Below are 24,438 nucleotides of genomic sequence, written 5' to 3' on the forward strand. Positions count from 1 at the left end.
AGGATAATGTTACAAAATACTGATCCAGGGGGCTAGAAATGAAAATCCACTGAAATTTTTATTTCAGTGGATTTTATTTCTTATCCACTGAAATAAGACTTTTTATTTAGACTTTTTATTTCTTAACTTTTTATTTAGACTTTTTATTTCTTAACGCTTGAAAACCATAAATGATTTTCCATCAACTTCACAATTATGTGATAACTTGCGTTGATCTATAGCCTAAAACCCAAAAATAAAATAAAATTAAATTAAAAATATAAAACAGCTTCTACAATCAAAGTTCAAAGCCTACCAACTATTCATAACGAATCCCTCAACAGACACTGGTAGGCGCTGTTTTACACTCCCCAATCCACACAAACTATGAAGTGGACGTTTTCCTTCTTTCCAAATTCAGTAATCTGACACCGAGAGCCTCACAGGAGAAGGATGAACCCTTAACTCTGCTGGAAGGACGGAAGGAAGGAACACTCATCAAACGAGAGGCAAAGAAGCAAGGACAGAGCTGGAGCAAAACGCTGACTCCCATAAAAACAAGAACCCCGTGGCAGCAGCAGGAGTAGCAGCAGCGGAGGAAATCCAGACTTTCTTTAAGTCTCCAAAATTTACCTGTATCACCCCTCCATCAAATGATCCTAAAGCGGCAACTTTCACTTCCAAGAGGCGGATGGGTGACTTTCCACGTTGCTTTGTGAGGAGGAGATGATGAAGAATTTCGGCAGCAGTCCCCCTCACAACAGCAACAACCACCAGACTCCCAACCACATCAGAGAGCGACACCACCGAAAGCACGGCTTGCTCTGCGCGTTACCGTGGCGCTTCTCCTTGCGAGGTTATGGTTTCTGCATGGCTGCGCTCTTCCTCTTCTGCTTCGGCTCGCTTTGTTACCAGCTGAACGGCGGGGCTCCAAGAATCCTGCTGGACATCAGGCAGTATCTCGGTAAGAACTTAAAAAAAAAAAAACTCTCCCATCTCCAGGCTTTGGTGCTGAAGTTCGCCATCAAGCACATTTTGATCATTTACAATTCCACTTAAACTTGAAAAGTCTCAACGGGATGTTTTAAAGTAATTACGTATAGTATCACACATAAAGCCAACTAACAACGACTTCAGGCGCACCACTGGGAAACTATCATTTCACGCAACTTTTACATAACTCCACTTTTCGCTGCGCTTTAACAGTGCTGAACATTTTTTAGCATAACGTGTCAGAGCACGACTGAGGGCTCAGAGATGTTCCGATTGATACTTAATGTGCGTGATAAGTGACATGTCCGCCTGAAAGTTCGGCGCTCTCCGGACACGCAGCGCTTATTACGCACGGCTGCAACCTCTGGAACAAGGGGCAATTCTTGCAACTGCTTCTGACATGAGACAGACAATTCAGATAATTAGTTGCTTGTACATCAGGTCTTATGACTTATACTTTAGAAGTAGATTAAAACATATCTTAAGATTTATCTTAAATGGTCGAATTATTTATGCTTGGACTGAAAGTCCCTTTTTTTAAATGCTGAGATCTATTAACAGTGGCGCAACTCATCATACATCAGGGGCGACGGTTAGCAATGCGCAAACCATCGCCCCCTCCCTCACTCCCATACATTTGTAGCTCTAGATAAAGAAAAGAAAAATCTGCCACCATATAATAAACAAATAATTAGGTGAATAATTTGTTTTATTATTATTTTGTACATGCTTCACATATCTTATTATGAATAAAATATTCATTATTTTGGTCATTTGCAGTGCTTTACATATATAAAATAATTAAATTTGAGTTCACTATATCATTAAAACATTAAACAGTAAGTAAAATTTGTTTTTATTTAAATTTTTACAGGATGTGTGTGAAAATCAAAATAACAATTGATCTGAGCTCTCTATTGTTTTTGCTTATTTTGATTGCTATAGCAGGTGATTCTGTCTGTGCATTCAAAATATTTTATGAACAAAAGAGATGGATTTCGCCTGGCACAGGAAATAACAGTTGGAAATTTGCAAAGTTTTATTGCATGGATGTAAATGCCTTTTGTGTGGTATCATAATTCAATCACCAGTTGTTATGTATTTTTATGGTTTCCCAATCAAAAACAAACAATCTAAACATTTGTAGTAAATAAATAACATAAGATACTTCCAGTACACCAGATTTTTCAGGAAAATGCTAACCGTGGTGATGAGAAATTGGTTATATAAAAAAAAGATACATCTGGCATTATATAACTGAAATATTTCCTGTGCACCCTGTGCATTGTGAAATGATTTTAACTCTAACTTTAGCTTGTGGTTTAATGTCCATCTAAGAAAATTTCTGAAATATTATCTTTCGGTTTCAGTAAACCACCCTTAGATTATAAGTACCTCCAGGCGACCTCCCCTTTTTGGTGGTGTCCCTTGCCTTTCAAGTGTACTAAAAAAAGTTTGTTTACTTTTTGTGTGAGCATATTGGATCTTTTGACCTTATATTGTTGCCCTAAGCAGAATCATTTGCACAGGAAATTTACTATCAGCAAATTCCTTACTGGGCTACACCTTCGGCAGCAGCTGGAATGTTTGTGTGCCTCTGTGTGTACGTAGGCGTGTGTTGAAAGGAGGTTGTGTTCTCTACCTACTACTCACCAAGAGCTTTGAGGGCTTTGTGACGTGATAAACATCTGGAGCAGAATGAGAGTCACTTACAACTAATCCCTGGGGTCAGATTGGTTTCCTGCAGACACACACATCTTTTCCAAATACACATGCCTTCACAGAGCAGCTGCATTGTATTGTCCAAAACACAGAAGCTCCACTTCACTCAAAACACAAACATAAGCAACAGCTGCTACATTAGTGTATTTTGCTTAGATTCAAGTTTTGTTTTAGCTAGGTTTGTAAGATGACATTGACCTGCAAATGTCTTTTTGTAACATAAGTATTTCTTCATCAGAAGATGTAAATATTTAGTGCACTGAAAGCATGCAGATTTGGAAAAAAGAAATTGTCAAATTTGTCATGTCAGATTTGAGTGTTAGTCTTCAGTGACTTTTCCTGAGTGCACACCTTTTGCGTTATCAACCAGCTTTGGAATCTAATATGAGGAGTATGTAGACATCCACGCCTGGAGCAAAATAAAGACCCCTGCTGTCCAGTGGAGAGCAAATCTTCCTGGTTCTACTGAAGCGGGGATGCAGACAAGGTCAAAAAAGTAACCATATATCAACAGCTTTTCATCACCATCAAAAAAAAACTCTAATATTAGCAAACTGTGTTAGTGAATTTACTCATTACACCAGGTTGAATATAGACAATTATTTTCTGCAAATTGTTTTTAGCCTGTACTGCACCTCATTTAAATCATCTCGTAATCTTGTTACTTTAAGTGAGTTATCTTTTCTGTTCTGTTTTGTGGGCTGTTCCCATGTAAAGGTGAGGATTGCTAGTTGTGAGAAATGAATCTGAAAAAAAGACAATTTTAGGTGAGTAAAGTGTGATTGTGTGTTTCTCTTAGTCAGTCGAGGAGTAGATCGAACAGACTCTGTTTTGTTCAGCCGGATTGAGAAGTGGGTGTTCAAGGACGTTACTCATCGAGTAGTTGCAGGAACTAGAGCAGTTTACAGACCTTTAGACCTGGATTTATTGCCTAGCTCTTGCTGCTGAGTGTTGCAAATCACTAACTGTGTCTAACACCTTCTCAAGTCTCTTTCTCTATACACACATTAAGATCATTATGGCTACTGTAATAAAAAGGCTCATCTTTAGTTCAGTTTCAGTGTGGTGAAGATGAGAATATTTACCTAAGTGTGATCATAGGATTATTTTTGCATGCCTCTTTAAATGTTGTCTACTCCTCTGAATAATTTTGTAACCTTTAGATATTTATACTATTTTTTTTAATTAAGTTTCAGAAGTTGGCAGGTAAAATCTTCAAGTGGGAGAGTGCAGGGCGGTGTTGACAATTAGACAGGTATGTATGGATACAGATGAAACTTTGGTATCGTTTTCCTCCCTTCAGTATTTGTTATATTGATGGCATTACTGGCAGAGGAAAAAGAAAAGGCAAAATTTTTGAGCTAAGTGAAAGGAAGTTTAGTTTGGCTGATGAGCATCTGTCACATACACCTGATGCTTTTTATTGTTTTGGTTTTTTTAATAGTGGGGGAAACAACATGTTACAGAATCTGAAGCGGATAACATGTATTTTAGTTATATATTTTTTGCATCAAACACACTAGCAAGTGTTTGTAAATTATAGTTAATTAATTAGACTTGTAGTAAACTACACATTGGCACTTCATTACAGTACTCTTTGTCAAACATACAGTACTGGAGGCAGAATCGTCATGTGGGAATCTCTTTTTAGTGTTAGGAGCTGCCTTGGGATGAATAGAAATATTCTTAACTGTTGTTTTGTGCACAGCTTTTCAGCAGTTTCTCTGTTTCTCACCTGTAACAGTGTTTAATGTGCCGTCTTTGATTAAATAAATCAAGAATTTAATTTATTCAATAATTTAATATTTTCCTTTTTTCTTTGTTTTCTTTTTAAATCAAATACCTTTAAAGACTGCACCAGTAAGCTACACTATGACCTGCACTGCTAAAAGTGTTCAATTACATTCTGTCCACATCTATGTTTTCTTCTTGTGTGCCATCAGACATTGGTGAGGAAAGTGACACACAAGCTGCACATTTTCAGGAACGTTTTTGAGCGAGCCAGCTATGTTAGTGTGAGTTTTGGAGCAACCCTTCCACTCAGCCATCCAACACACCTACTTCCTTTTAAAGGATATTAAAAACAAGATTCCCTTTCAAATTATCATTTTTTATTTATTTATTTTTTCCTTTTAAAGTGGCAGATTTATTGGTGTTGGACTCTTCGCGAGAAATGACAGAACTGCTTTCTTAAAGTAGTTTATTAAGTGTCAAATTGAATTGAAGTCAGGGTGATGCAAGCCTAGGAGTCTCACAGCATCTTGCTGGTTGCCAGGTGTGCGCCAGTCTGAGCTTAAGTGAAGTTGGTCATGTGGAAAATTGAACAGCCACTTTGCATTTATCTAACTTACTCGTGCAACATTTTAGCAGGTGTCGCAAGACAACATATGTGCACACTTCATATTTAAAGCAAAAGCTGAAGTCTTAGATAAGCTCATCTTTAATATCTTGCATCCACATAACATTTGTAGCTGTCAGATCCCATTAGAAGGTGAAAGCAAGACTACACAGTCTACTTCCTCTGTAGCTACTTTGCATTCTGCCTTCTTAACTTTCTACAGACTCCCCAAATGACTCTGAACTCTTAATGTCAAAACAATCAGATGGGTTGTAATTTCCCACTTGCTAAACAGACAGCACTCCCTGGTGAATAGAGGTGAGACTTTCTCTGTACATGAAGCCAATGTGAAATTTGTTTAAGGGTCAGTAAAGGCAGTGGTTCCCAAAGAAAAAAAATCAACTGGGCACACACATGGTTCAACCAGACATAAACCTTTACACATAATTTGTTTTCAAACTCCACTGAAGTTTATTTCACACTTCAAGTTGCAACAAGACACACTACAAACCATCTTCACAGTGAAACACTTTTGTGTAACTGGTAAATTGATGACTGATCATTTTGATAGTGACAATTATCTCCTCTATTAATTATTTATTTTATATAGGTTACTCTAACAGTAAATTGAAAGCAGTTCCACATTGCCACTCATTGTATAATAGGTGCAGTTAGCATTACCAATTAGCATCTGCAGGCCTGGCAGGATATCATCATCTCCAGCGAGACATGCAAAACACTAAAACAACACACGCCAATTATCTTTCATTAGTGTATTTGTTCTAGCCACATGAAAAGAGGGCAAAGGGAAAGAAAATTAGCAATCCACAAGTTCTCTAAATGTGCCACTGCTGTTCAAGACTTGCTGAGTAATCGTAGCCATAACCCAGGAAAAATGCCTGGTAAGTTGTTAGGCAATGGTTTGTGACTGCATAATTGCTTGGTTGCATTATGTTTATTATATCTGCATAGAGTTATGTATTCTGATGGTATGGTAAAAAGGAGAACTTGTTTTGCAATTTACGTTTCAGAAAACTGGCTATTTGTAGAAAGGTTATGGAAATCTGTTGCAGTGCTATATTTTTACGTTTAGAAAATGACTCAAACAGTGTTTATGTTGTTAAATTAAAGCTTTCAAGTTTAACACTATGTTGCCTCTACTGTAACTTTTTCGAAGAACCAGGGTAGTATTCTTGGGCTGCAATAACCATGTTTCCACTCCATTTACCAGGTTACAGAGAAATGAGCAGGGTAGAAAATTACAGCAAAAAAGGCGCTGCTAAGGAGAAAGAACTTTTTTATTTACTAGGAACTTTTCTATGAAGCGTTTCAATACTTCATAATAACCTCTGAATTAATCGTATTTAATTTATTTTTTAATTATCTGTATCAACCTTATTCATTGAGATTTGCTGGTGTTCACTAATTATAAAAGTATACTTGGCTATTTATTTTGTATTATTATAAACAATCAAACCCACAGCAGAGTTTTTGTGAGACATTTAGTTGCCTTGAAACTTGTGCCTTACATCGGTCATCTCTGTCCTGTTTAAAACCTGTAATCTAAATCTGAGTCCTCTCATTACAGATCTGCTTTGCCCTTCCTCGTATCTCTTTGTTCTTGTGTTGGTAGCATAATTAGAAATGTTCTTTCATTTTTTGGGAGTGTGAAATCATTCAGCATTTTCCAGCAGGATGTTGGAGCAATGCAGCACCATCAGCAGCATGGTTTCTGTCTGCTGAATTGGCTAAATATAGGATACAATAATCTGCTTGGTTGATCAGGTATTTTACAAGTTTGTCACGTAAGTAAAACTGAAATTTTCTGAACTTTTTTATTGTATTACTTATTTTGAATATGTAGATGGTGCATAAGTTCTCACTTATTATAAAATAACATTCATTTCACAATATCAAACAAATCTTAATGAAACACAATAACTATAGAACACTATAAGCAAAGGAAATAGCTGGCATACTCAAAGGAGCGAGAAGAATATTCTTCCTTACCCCTTTGTTCAACTAAAATAATTATACGTACCCATGAACTGAGTCCAAGATGGAAAACACAGCACATTACCCACAGAAATTGCTTGTTACTATGATGGAGATGTTAGAATAGAAACATGTTTTCCGGTGGTCAGTGACATGCTTTGCTCAAGAAACTTTGATTTTATTCTTGAACACGTTTACCACGACTGCCCTCCTCATCTCCCGGCAATGAAAACGTATATAGCAGCCTTAAATATACAGTGGGGCAGATAGAGCAACAGTGCACAACCCATGTTGTTTAAACCACTACATTCTATTCCGAGTAACTGCATTTCTTTAAGTTCAGCTGCCAGTTTTTTTAGATGCTTTCTCAGTGAGAGGTTAATATCGTCTTTGGCATAAGCTTCTTCGTCCATCACAGAAAAACTGAAATCTGTCACAAACAAAATGTGACAAAGTTCAAGGGGGGTTGATAACTTTTCAAGCCATTCTATTTTACTCTAAGCCACATATCACATTAAAACATTCAAATTCAAAATTTTATACTGCCAGCCTTTCAAAAACATTTTAACTGAATGGTGGTTGTTCCCTGTTGTGAAGCAACATCTCTTCTCTGCCAAATATTTCGCCTCAGTATCAGACTGTTGCCCTCTTCTCTGAAGCCCACTTTTGCTAAGCATTGTGTCTTAATGACAGTGTCTCATTTTTTCCAGGTGCTTCAAGGCTTTCCTTTCAGTGTATGCCAGTCAGTGCTAATATTCATCATTTACCATGCAGCTGTTCAACATGTGAGTTGTACAGCACAGTCTCAAGTCAAGTCAAGTTTCTTTGTATACAACACATTTCAGCAAAAAGGCAGTTCAAAGTGCTTTAGATTATAAAAGCACAAAAACAAAAATTCACAAAAACATCATACTGTCACCAATTTGAGAACAGACATCGCCTTTTGTCCAGTGTCATCATCATAAGCACCATTTACATTGCAAGCATATTTCAATGAACACAGCTGCACCTAAGCCATATCATTGTAGACTGGAGAAAGTGTGCTAATCAGACGTTTGGGTAAAGTATATTTAGCAAAAACAGAACAATCCAAAGTTATCAAGGTCTTAAAATCATACAGTCGCAATTTCCAATATTTTTTGTGTTTAACCAAAACTACTGGGCTATACCAGCAGAACATCTCAGTGGAGGCTCGCCACAATTGGATAACTTTAAAACAATGTCCAATGACTTTCAGTTTCAGCTGCAATTTTCATACAGCAGAATCAGAATTTGGTTTAAACAGCATAAGACAAGTTATAACCCGATTTATATCAAATGGTTCAGAGTAGTTGTGGTGGTGTAATCAATGGTTTGGTTGTGATGAGGTCAAGTTTGCTGTTGTTCCTCAGACACTACTGCAAAAGCTTATGGTCATCTTGCCTGATTCAGTGGCCTAAATTCAGGTCGCTTTATCTCTATGCTTTCTTGCTTAAATCCCCTTGCATGCGTTCTTTGTTCATCAGCACCGCTCTCCTGCACCAGACAAAGTTTTGGCAGTATGACCACAAGTCTCCAAAAACATCTGTAAGATATTTCATTCATATTCTCATGATTTGTTTAATTTTTCCTGACTACTTCCTACATTTTTTTCCCTCTTGCACCTGCCCCTTCCATGTATGGATATTTTCTTGGACATATATATGAGTGAACAGATGTTTTTACTAAGCACGGTGCTGTGGACTTGACTAAAATGTACAGAGCAGAGCCACTGGGTGCTTCAAGTGTGTGGCACTGCCAGCTGGAACTCTTGTGCCTCTAATCACTACATGCAGTCCTATTACACACAACCACAGGATTTCAAAACCGCTGTCTTTCTGAAGTTTCCTGGATCACCCCTGACTACCTCAGTCTGTTCAAGCATGTATTTCTCTCCATACTTATAGAATCTGAGTGTGAGTTTGCAAACTGTAATAATTACAAAGTTAATGGTTTAGTTTGTATGGATTTTTGTTTTCTTCCTTCTGTAATGAACGTATACTCTATCCATGGTTTCAACCTACGTTTCCTGACAAGTCCAAAATTAGAAGCTATTATCACCCTGAGAAAAATGATTTCTATTTCTTTCTCCAAGTCTTTGTTTTACTGTAAGTTCTTGTTCATGCAGTGTGCAACTTTGCTTTTCTATAATTAGCTGTACACTTTTAGTGAGGCTGTTCTTAAAGGCTGAAGCAAACCGCTGACCACAAGCTAGCGTAGCTTAGCCACATTGCTAAATTACAGAGCAGCTTTTCTTTCAAGGCCAGGCTTTGCGGGGCCAAAAGTCACAAATGGCAGCCCAGTGCACTTCAGTAAGAAGTTCAGTAGCACCACATGAACAATGTTTAGAAAAACATCTATAACTGTACATACCTTGTTGTTTCCATTAAGATGTATATTCTAAAATGTAGCAATGTAGTGTCATTCATACTCAAAATAGCTAAAAATATTTTACAGGAAAGTACAATCAAGTAAAAAAAATAACTGACTTTTTTTCAGTACTTCCAAATATTATTACCTGAATGGAACAGAAAGATTGCCTTTTTATTAGTTTTTCTAGAAGCTTTTCTTTTTTAGGAAATTCTCATGTTTAACACACAGCACACCAGAACATGGTCTGTGACCAGCAGTATGTGGATAAAAATGACTAAACCCTGTGGCCAATGCTTTTTTATATATATATATATATATATATATATATATATATATATATATATATATATATATATATGCATGACCAGTGCTGGTGTGTTGTTTATTGTTGACGTCTATACATAAATTGTGCTCGTATTGAGTTAAAAATGTTTGTATGATCCAAACCAGTGAGTTCCATTTGGGTGGGATGCATTTTATTAATTTCTCTTTTGACAGTTCTTGCTTTTATAAACTTATTTCCAGTTTGGTTTATGCATATGGGTTGCATTTAAAGTATTAAAGCTTGGTATTTAAAACCACACTGTCTGACATCAATTGGGCATCAATTGTCATGAAAGCCCTCAGCTGACAAAGAGCTGACCATGAGATGATGTTTATGAATGAAAGCTGGCTATTTCTTTCTGCAGTTCCTCTGTGTGGTTTTGGCCTAAGTATTCAGCCATGCCCGTGTTTCCAAGAGGCCAGTCAAGGGTGAGAGAGTTTCCCTCACCTTAGGGCGGCAGCGCTCCACTGCCATGCATGAATCAACAATGTTGGTGGGGTTCAAATGCTGTGTCTGTTTGCCTCTGCCTTGCTTTGGTGTGTGAGTGCGGGGGATGTTCAAGGCCCAGCAGGATGCCTGTTTAGAGGCTGGACGCAGTACAGAGTTTTCAGTCTGCTGCTCCCAACCACAACGTGATGCACTGGACAACCTTGCCTTAACACATTGACAGGCACATTTAGTATTTTGCACCTTTCCAGATTCGTTCTCTCTGCCCCTGATGACTGAAACAGGAGGATCACTACATTTTGCACTCCAACGTTAATTTAAGGAAACCAACTTTATGAAGAAAATTAGGATCCTAATGACCCATAATAGGTGTATATTTATTCACTGCCTCTCTTTAGAGCTTGTGGTTTGGATTTCATTGCTACAGAAGGAAATGACTTAAAAGTACAGAAGAGTTTAGAGAGGGAAAAACCAAAGGAGCCTATTTACATCCCTGTATGTAAAGAGTAGTAATGTTAGAAATATATCCTCATTGTTATTGCATTAATTAACAACCTCTTCATTATACCTATGTGTAATACCGGTAGCACTAATTTTTAAGCTCTGTAGTTTAGAACTAGTTTTCATACGTTGTTACCAAATTCTGTGATTGCAAATTTCATTTAAGATATGCTACACATTTTCTTATTTGTTTTGTTTTTTTCCTCCCCAGGCCTCTTTTACTGCTGCTAGTTGTTGAGATAATTCAAATGAATAATCCAGCCATCCAGTTTATTTTTGGAAGGCTATTTGGCCTTTGTTCCTTCCTCTAGCGGCAAGAGGCAGGGTACACACTGTACAGGTTATTAGCCCATTCAGTATAATAATTATTTTTTTGTTTAATTGTCGTGCTTTTGGCCCTCCATTCATAGAAAAACGTAGTGAAAAGGAAGGTATTTGTTTAGAAAGAAGCAGAAATACATGACATTTCTTACAGATAATTTGCAAAGCCTGTGTAATATAGACTTAATCATTCAGTTCAGTTTATTTTATTTTCATAGTGCCAATTCACAACTAATATGCAATCATTCAATATCAGAGGGGAGAATGTCTTCTAAGGAAGCACAGCCGATTGCATCTAGTCTTTGACTTTGGATAAATTCCACATCCTGTGTTTGATCAAGCATCACTTGCACCAGTCTGTAGCGGGCTTGTAAATGGTCCTTTGCTGCTACTGGAGGTGTGAAGTAACATCTGTTGTTCATTTTTCAAGTCCAGCCCTTTAGTTTCTGGCTACTCTGGTCCCTTCTTGTGCCAAACGCCTATTGGTGAATAGCCGCCAGACAACAACACTCTATATCACCTCAGTTTAAAAGAAAAGAAAAAAAGAAAACTAAGTTGATGCATCCAGTAAAGCATCAAACTAATGCTCTAGTGGATGCACTAAAGCATGAGTGCATAATTTAGTGCAATAGTGCATCCTTAAAACAAACTATTTAATTTGTTTTAAAAACAAATTTGTTTTTAATTATTCATGGCTGATGTATGATATTTCATGTTTTCAGCTTATTTACTCGGACAGAGATCCACCATGTGTTTAGCACATGGCACAGTTACTTTATTTGGCACATGATGAAAATAGGGAAAAAACCCGGTGTAGTTTTATGTTGGTTTGTGCTCCTGCATTTGTGTGTACTGATTTTCAGTGGGCACTTGAATGATGTCACAGGTTTCAAGGTGGTCTGCCGCCGACCCACATCCTGTGGCTTCTGGTTCAAGGCACACAGAGACACACATTTTAGTAGTGTGTCTTTCTCTCACATATGCTCTTTTTCTGGGATCCTGTAAACTACACACAGACAGAGGATTAGCAAAAAAAGTGTTTGGTAATTTACAAAATAACATGAATGACTGATGACTCAATAAAAGATGAACCATACAGCAAGGATCTAAGATGAAGCAAAATTTGATTCCTCAAACTGAACAGATAAAATTCAAGTCTTATCAAACCTTGGAAGGAGTGTAAACAATATAGAACAAAATGAGGAGCGGTAAAAAAAAAAAAAACTACAAATGTATTAGTAAAATAATGATATTTATCAAATTAAGATTGAAAAGAATAAATCAATGAATAAATATACCCTCAAATACACAGAAAACAAGTCTTGCTAATGAAATGATAACCCTCCTGTTATATTCAAAACATGACACAGCCCATGTAAGCAGCTCCAGGGCAGCTGAAACTTATTTCATTTACTTGACAAGTAATTCCAGCAGTAACTCCAGAAAGTCACTCTGTTTAATTTGTCCTTTGATCTGTTTTCTTAGCAGCTGATATTTGGGGGCGTCTTGAGTAACCATAACCATACAATTATCCAAACTCTTTGAGAGAGCTATTTAGTGTTGAGCCTGACGGTTCATGATAACACACATGGCACACCAGAAGCAGAATAGCACTCAGCAAACTCTTCAGGAAACACAGTTTTACAGTAAAACATTTACATTCTGTTTCTGCAGGTTATATAGGTTGTACTGTCAATGTCTCAGGCACTTTTTTTCTTCTTCAAATGATTAACTAAGCAAATGCCACTCAGGCAATAATCAAACATATTCTATTTGATAGGAATAGCTGCTACAGAGTAATAGCATGTTTGGATTTATTTAAACCATTTCCTCATGTTTTATAATTTAATTGACCATGGAGTTTATTTTTTCAGCTTAGTTCTAACAACCTTTACATTTAACCCGTTTAATCCCAAATTTTTTCCTGCAAAATAAGTGCATGCATTTCAATCCTTGGACCTCCCTAACACATGATATTTATGAATTATTACATTTTATGTTGGTTATGTTAGTGAAAATGTAGATTTTATACTTGGCAACAATTGTTGCCGGTGGGAAACTGCATAGTCTGAATAACACAAATATGGCCTATTTATACATATAAAAGAAATAAGAAAAATCATGACATGCATAGCCTATCATAACAAAGAATGGTTATAAGAGTGTTCAGAAATATTTTAGATACATAAAGATTCAATGCTACATCCTGCAGATGTCATTATCTCAATGTGCCGAATGACCTTTGACCTCATTTCGTCATTTCATCAATGAGGCAAAGTCAAGTGAAAATGTTAGTATGAACAAATCTGCATCTCAGAGGAAATTCTCCCTGTTCCATCAGACCAAGAACTACACCTTGGCTCTGTCCTAAAGTAGTTTCAGGCGTGGCGTCATCTTGTAGTTGTCATTCAGTTCATAGGCCACAAAAGGTTCGCCTTTTTGAATGGAAACAATTTTCTTTATATATCAGTACAAGACACTTGAAAGAACATATGTTCAAAATATTTGATTTATATTTGTTTATTTAAATATTTTACTGACTTCCTCTTGTACAGGTTTGTGGCTAACATTTACCTCCACCGTCACAGGCAGAAAGTAAAGAGATCTGGTCATGTGACCTTTCACACTAGATACATGAAATTGATATTGCTTAGAGTAGACACATTATTATTTTATTTTAAAACTTCAATTAGCTGCCAAAAGTCAAAACAATTGTTCTAGAGCTTCTAGAAGTTAGAAAAAATGTCTGGCAACAATTGTTGCCGGTAGGGATTAAATGGATTAAGCATATTATACAATTTACTGTTTAAAAAAAATACATTATTTATGATTTTCCTTTTATTCATATATATTTATTTATCTTTATTTAAATGTAATTTTTTATCTTATTTTTTCCTACAAGTCTTTTTATTTCCGGTTGTTTTTTAAATTTTTCTGTCTCCTATTTTGCTTTATCTTATGCATTTCTGCCTCATTGTACAAATGAGGAGGGGCGGTGTCTTAAGGTTTCATCTTTTGCCCGTTGGTTGGTTATCATTACACAGCATAGCTCAAATCTACATGTTACTGGCCTAATAAAGATGTCAATTTATCAGTTTATCAGTAAGTTGTAGCTTAGTAACTTTATTTGAAAAAAAAAAAAAAGACAATGCTGTAACTCCTGACTATCATTTTCTGTGTGGACGCTTTAACAGAACGTGTGTTACATTTAGCGGCACACATAGACACAGACGTTTTTACATATTAGACTGGATTTTATGTAAGCATGGAGAACAGAAGAGAGTCAATCATTTGGGAATTAGGTTGTAGAGACCTGATTTCAAATGATGCAGAGAAACATTTTAGCCAAAAAAATATTCATCCCCTTGGCAGAACTGGAAATAAAATTAGCTATTTATGTAATTCTGGTCCAGTTTTTGATTCCAAATACTCACTGACATTCACACTTATTGAAATGGTGAGTATGTCTCAAACTTCATATTAACATTTTACACATACCAGCATAGTACATGCTGTATTTTTCAACATTTTATTTCTTTTGATGCGTACACGTGCTTCCTTATTTTTGAAGAATTTACATGGATCAAGGGAGGAGCTGTGTTTTGATCTAACAGTGGTTTATTCTGGCACTGACCACCACTTCAGAACAAGACAGAGCCTGACAACACTTTGTGTCAAACAGGTATTTATGTAACAGATGATGCAGACATACATGAAGGTCAGGACTCTGCCACCAACCACTGTGTAATTAGTGAGTGGCTTTGGGTTTTTGAGACTCTCATGTAAGATCTCAGACTTACATGAACCTACTTGTATGTAAGCTAAGCTACGCATTTGCTTTTCTGAGTGTACTAAATCTCTATCCAGATTGCATCACAGGCAGCTGCAGTTTTGGCAGCCTTGAGAACAGAGAAAGACTATCCTTAAAGTGCTGTTTTGTATGGAAAATAGTTAAAATTTAGAGAGGGAAGACATGGTTTGGAAGCATTTAACTCTTCCAAAGTTGTAATTAGGAAAAACATTGCCACAATATGATTCTAATGATGATATATTACCTAAATTAAATTGAAACCATTACCTCATTAAAATATCTGACTAACCATTGTCCATTTGTGGTAAACACATTGTCATTTCAACTTTTGGCAGATTCATGCTGGGTTCTAGACTGTTTTCTTCTTAGCAATTACAAAAACCTTTTCATTTCTTCACCTCACCACATAATTGTGTTGACCTTTTTCTGTCAGATTGTGGGAATTATATTTTTGAAATGCCCAGTTTTTATTTGCTACAGAAGAAACATTAATTTCAACGTTCTGCAAATCATGGTGTTATTGTTTTATTTAAATGTACAGAGCAGTATCTGAGTAAAGAGTAAATGCGCCCTATGGGATTCACAAAGATTTTAACGTTAGTTAACTTTAAGGCCCTGCCAGTAGCCAGGAAATGCACATTTAAAACCCTTATAAATATTCAAATTCTAGGTTACTGTTCATTACCTTCTTATGGCTTCTTCATGCAGGTGCCCAGCAGAATGCAAATGAAATAAATGTTGCCCGTAATGAACAAGGAGACCATCAAAAGTTTTTCCAATGGCCATTTTTTTTCAGTAACACAATTTGCAAAATGAAACACGTTATATAGATTATTTAAACACAAACTGGTGCTTTGAGGCCCTTTTTTCAGTTAATTATTATATTTTTTTACTGCATCTTTTAGTGCATCTTCAAATTTATTTGAAAATGACTGTATTCTCTTTACCAATATATGACATTAACAAATTAGGTCAGTGGTTATACCACAACGTATAGCGTTCTCTTATCCTTGAGGTTTTTTTAGTTCTCGCAGACTGAGATGTGGTCTCAGATTCCTCAGCTGTTTTGGCACATTTGTGAACTTTAATGCACATGTTTGTCACTGACCCAACCTCCCTTTCTTGTGGATTGTTTGGGTTGTTGTCACCTATACTTAGCCAACAGCTGCATAACTCGTGGCTATGCATTGCAGTCAATCTTGCATTGTCAGAGTTTTAAAAAATAATACAGTTGCTTGTAACTATTTTTTTGCTCAACATTTATCACACATGGTTTTCTAGATTTTCTTCAAACTATCTTCTTGTTCTAATTTTCATAGAAGGGTTTAAGATCTTCTCTAGACTTGGTCAACAAGTTCAAAATGGCTCGGGTTGTGTTTAGTTATTTTGTCTTTTGGATGAACTCATTTTTGCCTGACGGTGCTGTTGAGTTTGGAGTGCACTGGGATGTTGTGGTTGGAAAAGGTCTTTAGTTTGTCTGACACTAGATCCAACTTCAACTCTCAAGCATAAAAAATTTTACTTCCCAACTTAAGATACTGAAACTTGTTAAAAGGAGAGGAAGATCACATGCCTTCTTGAAGGCCATAGGAATCTGTTAAGTGTCTAAAATAGAAAGGGTAGGATGATGAAGTGATGCTCATCTTTGCAACCAATTGTTGCCAAAATAAATAGTGCCAACTTATCCGCTCGGTGTCGCACACAAAACTGTTCACGGTGAACATCATTTTCAACCTGGCCGAAGACTGTGTGACATCAAGTACACGTATGTGGCCATAAAAATTTGCCTTTCTATGGATGTTTTCTGGCAGATATCTGCTTTGAGTTCACTGCGAGTACGGTATATGCAAACCTCCATGCAGTGAAGTAGGGAACATTTGGCTGTTAAAAAGAAAGGAAAGGAAAAATTAAGAAATCAGATGGACTCTTGGAGGCGTAAGAAAGAGTTGGTTGTCATAGCATTGCCAACCAATGTCTGCCATGTCTGTAAATTCATAGTTTAAATCTCATAAAAAGATCTAACATGACTTCTCTTGATGCAGCTTATTTAAAAAATTAAAGTCTTTTTGTGTTTGTTGTGCAACCTGACCTTCATGTGTAGCATACCATACATGTTGAAATCAGACTTCACTGCAATAAACAGAACTGTGCAAAAGTTGTACATATAATTAGAACATGAAAAAAATTTTTTCCATTGGTCTCTCATTGTGTGAATTTCTCTCTTTCTTGTCCCTCTGGAAATATTTTATGACAATTTCAGTTTCAACAAGGCTGTCGGAAAAGTTATTACAAGATTCATTCAGCCATAGGTATTTGGCTCCATTTCATCCATTTTTTACCTTCTGTAAATCATCTTACTTCAAAAGTTTGTTTTTCTCTCAGTGTCTGTTCTACCTGACCCTCTCTTTTACTTCTTTTTTCCCCCTCTCTCTCTCTCTTTGCTACCCCTCACTTCAGTGTGAGACTTGGCACCATACAGACTCTCTTTATGCGGTGTGTTTGTTCTGCAGAACCGAGCTACAGCTTTACCTCCTCCAATGCCTATTTTTTTGCAGAGTCCTAATATGAGCAAAGATGGTGCAAAAACAGAATGGGATTTAAGAAGGAGCTTCCCTAAGTGGGAATATACTGTAGGTCACAGACAGGTTAACACATGGGCATGCAGATTGTTGTGATTAAAGGACTGTCAGAGCCTTACACTTCAGTCAACGGAAATTCTGTATCACGTGCCATCAAACAGGAAAGCAAGGATAGTTCTCACAGCTGGATGAGGGTTTTAGCCAACATTTGCGGTGAAATTCCATGAAACTAAAGAGCCAGTTTATTTCCTAAATATTACTACATCTTTGATCCTAACTTGTACTAAAATGCTGTCATATTAGACTGGCCCATCAAAACAGAAGAAAATCCACTTTAGGTTATTTTATGTCATTCGTTTTTTTTTTTATTTGTGTTACTGTATAACCAGCTCAATTGCCTGTGGGTTCACAAATCTGCACTTCCTGGTGAAATCATTATCTTTCCATCTGCTGAAGGCATTTCAGGCCATTGAGAAAAACTTTTAGACATGGCAGTTCATCTTTTGCTGACCTCTGCAGAGGTCTCAAACTCTGATTAGATAACAATTTGTTCCACTCACTTTCTCTCTCTGTCCAACTTTCTTCCTTTTCATTTACTCAACATTCAGAAAAGCAGCCGCCTTTCCTGAATATGTTTTTTGTGTCAAACTATGACCTGCTGGATTTAACTGCTGTCATTTTTAAGCTTCTGAACTCTCCTTATGGTGCTTTTGCCTTTTGTAATTTGCACCAAAAGCTTTTTTGAGCATTCTTAACCAGTCTCCCAAATAACAATACAGTTTACCAACTTAGAAACATATAGGTCAGACTGTATTTTCTTAGGAACTATAAAAGGAAGGAGACGATATGCAGTTGTAAAAAGCACGTTCATGTTGTAAACTGATGTGCTTTGGAAAGAGAAGTTGGGACTACTCCTTCCATGGTAGTGCTTAAAGTGCAGTTTGAACCAGCAGATCATTATCTTAATGTGGCGTACACAATAAACAAGCTTTGGTGTTTTGGGTTTTTTGTAAGACAACAAAAATCAGCCACAAGACTGCCCTGTGGTTTACAGAATTTCCAAGACTATTTTGACATTTGTGGATTTTGGTGCATTTGGAAGAAAACCATTGTCAGTGTTGGAACATTTATCCATACTGCACTCTTATTACTCCTATACTCTAAGCTTTTCCTGGCTCCTTTGTGGTCATCCTGTCTTAGTGCTATTGCTATGGGTATCAGATATGCACTATGATGTATTCTCATAATCTGCTCAAATCAACTGTCAATAAAAAAATATATATATTTAATTATAAACACAAAGGCTAGATATATAACTTACAAAGCTTTTTAAATATGGTAACTTCTTATCTTGTCATTTTATCCCTAATCATGCTTCTGTAAAAGTCAGACAACTAGACCCTCAGCTTATAGCAGATGACAGGATTATCTTAATTGTTTTAAGGGATTGTGAAAGAGGCCTTTATAAAGAATTTCCCCCTCAACATTTCAGTCTATGAGCACTCTCATTAAACCTATTTACAATAGGTTTAGTAATAAAGCTACTAGAGGCTAGATTTACTATAATTTAATAAACCAATTGTAAATTAGGCTATGTTTAATAATAAACAGCCTAAATATACTGTGGAAAAAAATTATTTCCTCTGTCACGGGTTCCTTCTGTTTTTACTCACTCTTCCCACTTTAAGTTTCAGATCATCAAATAAATAATTATACCTGACAATGATATCTTTATGAAATTATTTCAAAAGGCAGTTTTAGTTTTCCAATTTAATTTCTTATAGGATGAACATAACACCCCTGGTTAAGTCTTAGATTATCTGTTGAAAAGTCGTGTTTTTGGGGGGTTGACCTTTCTTGGGCCTGACCTTTCACCTAAATAGATCCTGACTCACCAGACAGAATCAGGTAACTAGTTACCCTTAACAAATGAAATTATTTGAAAACTGTTTTTTTAGTACACATTAAGATAATATTTGTCTATTATTAAAATAATCCAAATATTTAGCTGTGCTAAAAAATAAAAAAAATAAAAAGTCTGTCTGGGGTACTTCCTTATGTTTCTTTTACTGTTTATCCAGTTGCATGGAGGTATTTGAAAGTATGTTTTACTTGTATGTCCTCAGCTGTGGAGTTAATCCTTGCTTCTTGGTGCTGATTCCTGGATTCTCAGTGGCTACATGCATGTTCATGCATAAAACCTAGAACAAACAGGCAAACTGAGAGTTGGCATGCAAGCACAGACAGTCAGAAAAGAAACTAAACGACGGAGTACAAAGAACATATCATGCCCACCATGAATTAAGACATGAGAGATTGCAAAAGTCACACATTTTAAAGATAACTGCAAAGCAGTCCCAGGTTTTTGTGTCTTTTCTATGGCATGCCTCAGTCAAGCCTCAGCAGCACCACCACCAAACCATAAAATATGGGTGTTGGATGTTTGGGGCTGGCTGTTTTATTTTTTTTAGCTGACACCATCATGATACATGAAGTAGTAAAAACAAGCCATTTTTATTTAGAGCTTGTTATAATATATGCCAGCAGATGCATGGGTATTGGTGAGTATTCCCATCTTAGGGTCAACAAATAACTTTTTGGTCAATGTCTGGCTCTTCATAGCAATTATTCAAGACATGAGATGTGAAATAAGAAACATTTGAACAACGCTTCAAAAACATAAACCAACAATTTTTTAGATTAAAAAAAAATTAAAAAAACAAATCACACTTGATCTAGGCTCTGAACCAAGGTGTTGTACAAAAGGAAGATTTTCTGATTTATAGCAGCATGCCAAATTTTAACCAGAACCCTCTATCTATTGTTCAATAAATATGGGGTAAAATGTTTTAACTGGATTTTCAGTATGTAGTGGAAAACAAAATAATATAGCTTGTCCTTTGTAAATTCAGCTATTGTTCACTCTAACCTAAAAGTTTGTTTCCAAAGCTCCTCCTTCCCCATTAGATTTAGTTGTTTGTTTGTTTTTTTACTTTCTGCCCATTTTGAAGACAGACTTAAAAGGTCCCCTCCATTTGACTTCTTTTGTAGGGGTCAGTTGGAAAAGTCACTGGTCAATCAAAAGGGCCACTGGCAGACTCTTTTTCCATAAGGACAGGGTAGAAAGACATCTGGTGTTGTGTCCACATGCCCAAAAGGCAAGACAAGGTACGTACAAATTGCCCAAGCATTCTTGTGCTGTCTGGAAAGGAAGTGACTTGTCAAAAATAAGCTGACTGAGCATTCAGTTTACCAGAAATCACATCATACTATCTATTTGTGCATTATGTCTTTCTCATTTCTGATGTACTATTTAAGGAATATAATTTCTTGCAAAACACCCTTCTCAGTAGCTAGAGAATTTGATGTTACTGGCTTTATTGGAGAAAAACAAACAAAAGCAATCCTGTTTTTTGTTGTTAGATTGACTTTTGAATGGTATCAGCTTTTTTTGCATTTCTGTACATGCAGAAGTACTGCAGCAACATAGTCCTGCAAACGTTTTGGCAGCTGTTGAGTTTTATTCTTGAATAGACTCACTTGATTTAATTCACTATGTTACTCTACATTCATTGTCAATAACTGCTTCTTTGCCTCTTGAAGCTTTCCAAAAGACTCCAGAGTTTATACAAGTCTGCTTGCTTGGTCAAGTGTTATCTACAAAGTATTAAGCTAGAGTGCTAGACCATATTGATGAATAATGAGTTGTCAGTTTCTTAAACTGGACAGTAAGCAGGAGAATTTTTCTCAGTTGCTTTGGAACTTCCTAAAATAACCAAAGTGGTTTCTTGTTAATTGCCATATGGACTTCTGTATACTAGGATTATTCATATGTAATGCCAGACAGTGTTGGTTATTAAGATAAAAAAAGCAACACCCTTGCAGTTATTGCTGTAATTCATTTTCCACTAAATTATGCAGTCAGCCCTAGAGAAGTAGTTTTTATGCAATCAGTGAACATTAGCAGCTCTAATGGAAGACATTTTTGTTAAACTCCTACTGTTCACGTTACAGAGTTGACATTGACCATTCACAAACACCACAGTGCTAGATCAGTCTCTCCTCACATATATCAAACTAACAATTGCCTAATCAGTTGGTAGAAAATTAACATGTCTTCTTCCATACACATTTAAACCAATTTGGCTGTAAGACCACCTTAGAGATATGCTTGTTAATTTAGACCAAACATCGCGAGCTAGCAATGCCTTTCCAACTGCTAGAAAGTTGAAATCTTTTTCTGACATTTAAACCAGTTTGACTGTCTACATTATAGATGTTTCTTTTCTGTTAAAAAATGAAAAGATAATGTGTGGTTACACACTGTCAGTTTTCATTGCGTAATCGGTTGGTAAAAACTTGAAGATATGTCTTTTTCCACCTCACAAATGTAAAAATGTGATGTTTTAAATAGCACCTTAGAAACAATTGTTCGAGCACAGATCAAGGCAAGGCGGGTGAAGTGTTTGGCCCAAGGAGATGATGACGGTGGTGGACAGAGGGGGGCTCAAACCAGCAACTCTAGAGAAATTCCTATCACCATCAATCTAATGCCTGATCTGTTAGTCAAAAGTTAAAAACATATTCTTCAATTTTCTGCACTTAATCTACTCTGACTTTATAACCACCTTAGTGACATTGGTGACAGTTTAACCTTAACTCTTTGTTTTGCCTTTGTGTCCTTACATATAACTGAGTAACAGCAAAGTTACATAAAGGGGAAATAGTTACAAACTCTCTTTAACCATTTAAAATCACAATGATTCTTGCTTATGTGCTTTAATTCAAGAGTGTTAGATGCTTTCCTTTAGTCACCAAGGAACTGGAAACTATTAAACTGTTCTCCTGCCTATTTTTGACTTGTCTAGCAGCTTTGCAGCCATCAAGTCAAGTCTCCATTTGCTGGGTCATCAGTTTTTTGGCACATACTTGTCATACAATATACATGGTGGTAACTACCGGTATCCACTAATGACATACTGAGACTCATATTGACGTTTCCCAAGACCAGCACATCTGGTTGTCTGTGTGTAAGTCCTTGCTACTACCTCTCGGAGACCAAAATTTGAGGGGAGCAATAAGTCCTCAAATTAGTCTTCCTACCAGATTTTTGTGCTCAGGCACCTGCAATACCATATCAATGGCACTACTTTAATTTTGTTGCAGAGATATGTGAACATTGTTTTTTCTTTAGTGACTAAAGAGTGATGTAGAGCAGGGCATAATGGGGTGTTGCCCCTGACTCTCAACCAAGCGCCCTTCTGTAATTAAGGCAATGGGTTGAGCTATGTGTCTTAATGGTGGGCCACTCCCACACACCAAATCAAAGGGCTCTGTGACCACACACACATATTACATAAACACACCGACACACAAAGAAAAGATGTGTTGTGTATGTAACCCATGCACACTGACTCTGTTTGTGTATGCTGTCTGTTGTGGTGAAAATGTTTAGTGTGGACAGTAACCATAGACATGTGTCTGAGTCTAAATTGGAGTGATTTACACAGAGGCATTGGGTAGGAACGGTGGGCTTCTGGACTTTAACACAAGCTACCTTCCATGTATTTCTAAAATGAGGCTTGAGGTAAGCATATACACCTTTTCCTCACAACTTCATCTTTCTTCAGTCTGTTCAAAAACTACAGCAGGATGTGGTTATACATGAGAGAGTTTAGTCTTCAAAACCAACCTGTAATCTAGTTGTGCATGCTTGTAGAACATTCCATGACAGAATGTCTGTACGTTTCCATTTTCACTTAGATGTCAGTCCTGTAAGCAGTGCTAAAGCTCCTTAGCTTAAACCATTTTGCCAATTCTTTTGGCCATTCTCCCAACAGCCATTCCTGTGCGGTTTTCTGCTCCCACCTCATCCTATTCTTGGATGTGTGCTTTTCTAAACCATACTTATGCTGTTTTACAAAGCAAATGAAATGGTCTATAGTTTAAATACATGTTTATGAAATTCCCAAACTTGCTGTTGCATTCCTTCAAAGATGCAGACACCAAAAGGAACATTCCAAAACCTGGAGAGTTGTGCTATGATGATTGGAGCAAAAAAATGTGACAGTCCTTTTCCAAATGTGTTTCATGAAACAGTTGGTGTATATTTCTTCACTATAGACGAATACACATTTAAGTGACAATCTGTATTCTGGATTGAAATTCTAATCCAACTTTATGCAGATGGATCAGAATGATGCTGTGTGATTGAATTGTAATTGCATTGGTCACATTTACCTGAATTACCTGAATTTGCTTGAACTGTTTGTCTTGTGAAAATTACAATAACTGAAAATTAATACTTTAAGAAAAATAAATTTAACTGAAATCTAAATATATCTTAGGTAAATTTGTAAATCTTGGCTTATTGAAACCCATTTTAAGGACTTATTTCATAAACCAATCAAAAACTTACTCTTGCTTGAGTGTATATATTTAGATTTTTTAAGCGTTTATAGCTTTTATGGTATAGTGAAGTACCCTGTGCTTCAGATAATTAGTGATTATCTGAAGCCCTTGAATCTTGTGACTCAGTAATCCAATTTACCGTTTAGCTACATACCAATGCATGGTCACACTCAAGTTAGATTTTCTGTCAATCACCTACTGACACACGTACACACTCACCCCCACATGCACATGTGCTGAGAGACACACAAAAATTGCCAACCATAATAAGAGAACATGTTTGTATTAAAACAAGTTGCAAGATCTGTTTTAATGTATTTGTTACTCTGTTCATGACTTCTTTCTTCTGTTCCTGAGGAAAATACAGTCTATTTAGAGGCACATAATGATGCTAGTAACCGGCATGCCCAAGCCCCTGCCCTAGTCTGCCACCTGGCTCATGTAGCACATGACCTTGACATCCCTCCCTGCATGGGGTGAACCACATGAAGGAGGCTTTCATTTTGCTTTTCTGTTAAAGCCCAAGGAGCTAAGTCTCAACAGGCAGGTGCAACAACTTTATTTTGTCTCAATTAAAAGTTTTACAAGTTCAATAAAAACTCCAAAATATCCAGTGGCTGGGATA

The 24,438-nt window shown here is 36.6% G+C and overlaps 1 protein-coding gene across 2 annotated transcripts in view; it reads left to right on the forward strand.

Moving 5' to 3' along the window:
* Window positions 1–310: 310 nt before the first annotated feature.
* usta (uronyl 2-sulfotransferase a) overlaps window positions 311–24,438 on the forward strand; it is a 50,478-nt gene continuing 26,350 nt past the window's right edge. The window contains exons 1-2 of one of the 2 annotated variants that reach the window (XM_028040685.1): window positions 311–943; window positions 20,454–20,570. In XM_028040685.1, coding sequence (XP_027896486.1) covers window positions 706–943; window positions 20,454–20,570 — 355 coding nt within the window. In that variant the 5' untranslated portion in view covers window positions 311–705. The remainder of the gene's footprint in view (window positions 944–20,453; window positions 20,571–24,438) is intronic. The other variant, XM_028040686.1, reaches the window with a different exon arrangement.

The sequence above is a fragment of the Xiphophorus couchianus genome, chromosome 15 (assembly GCF_001444195.1).
Source record: "Xiphophorus couchianus chromosome 15, X_couchianus-1.0, whole genome shotgun sequence".
NCBI lineage: Eukaryota > Metazoa > Chordata > Actinopteri > Cyprinodontiformes > Poeciliidae > Xiphophorus > Xiphophorus couchianus.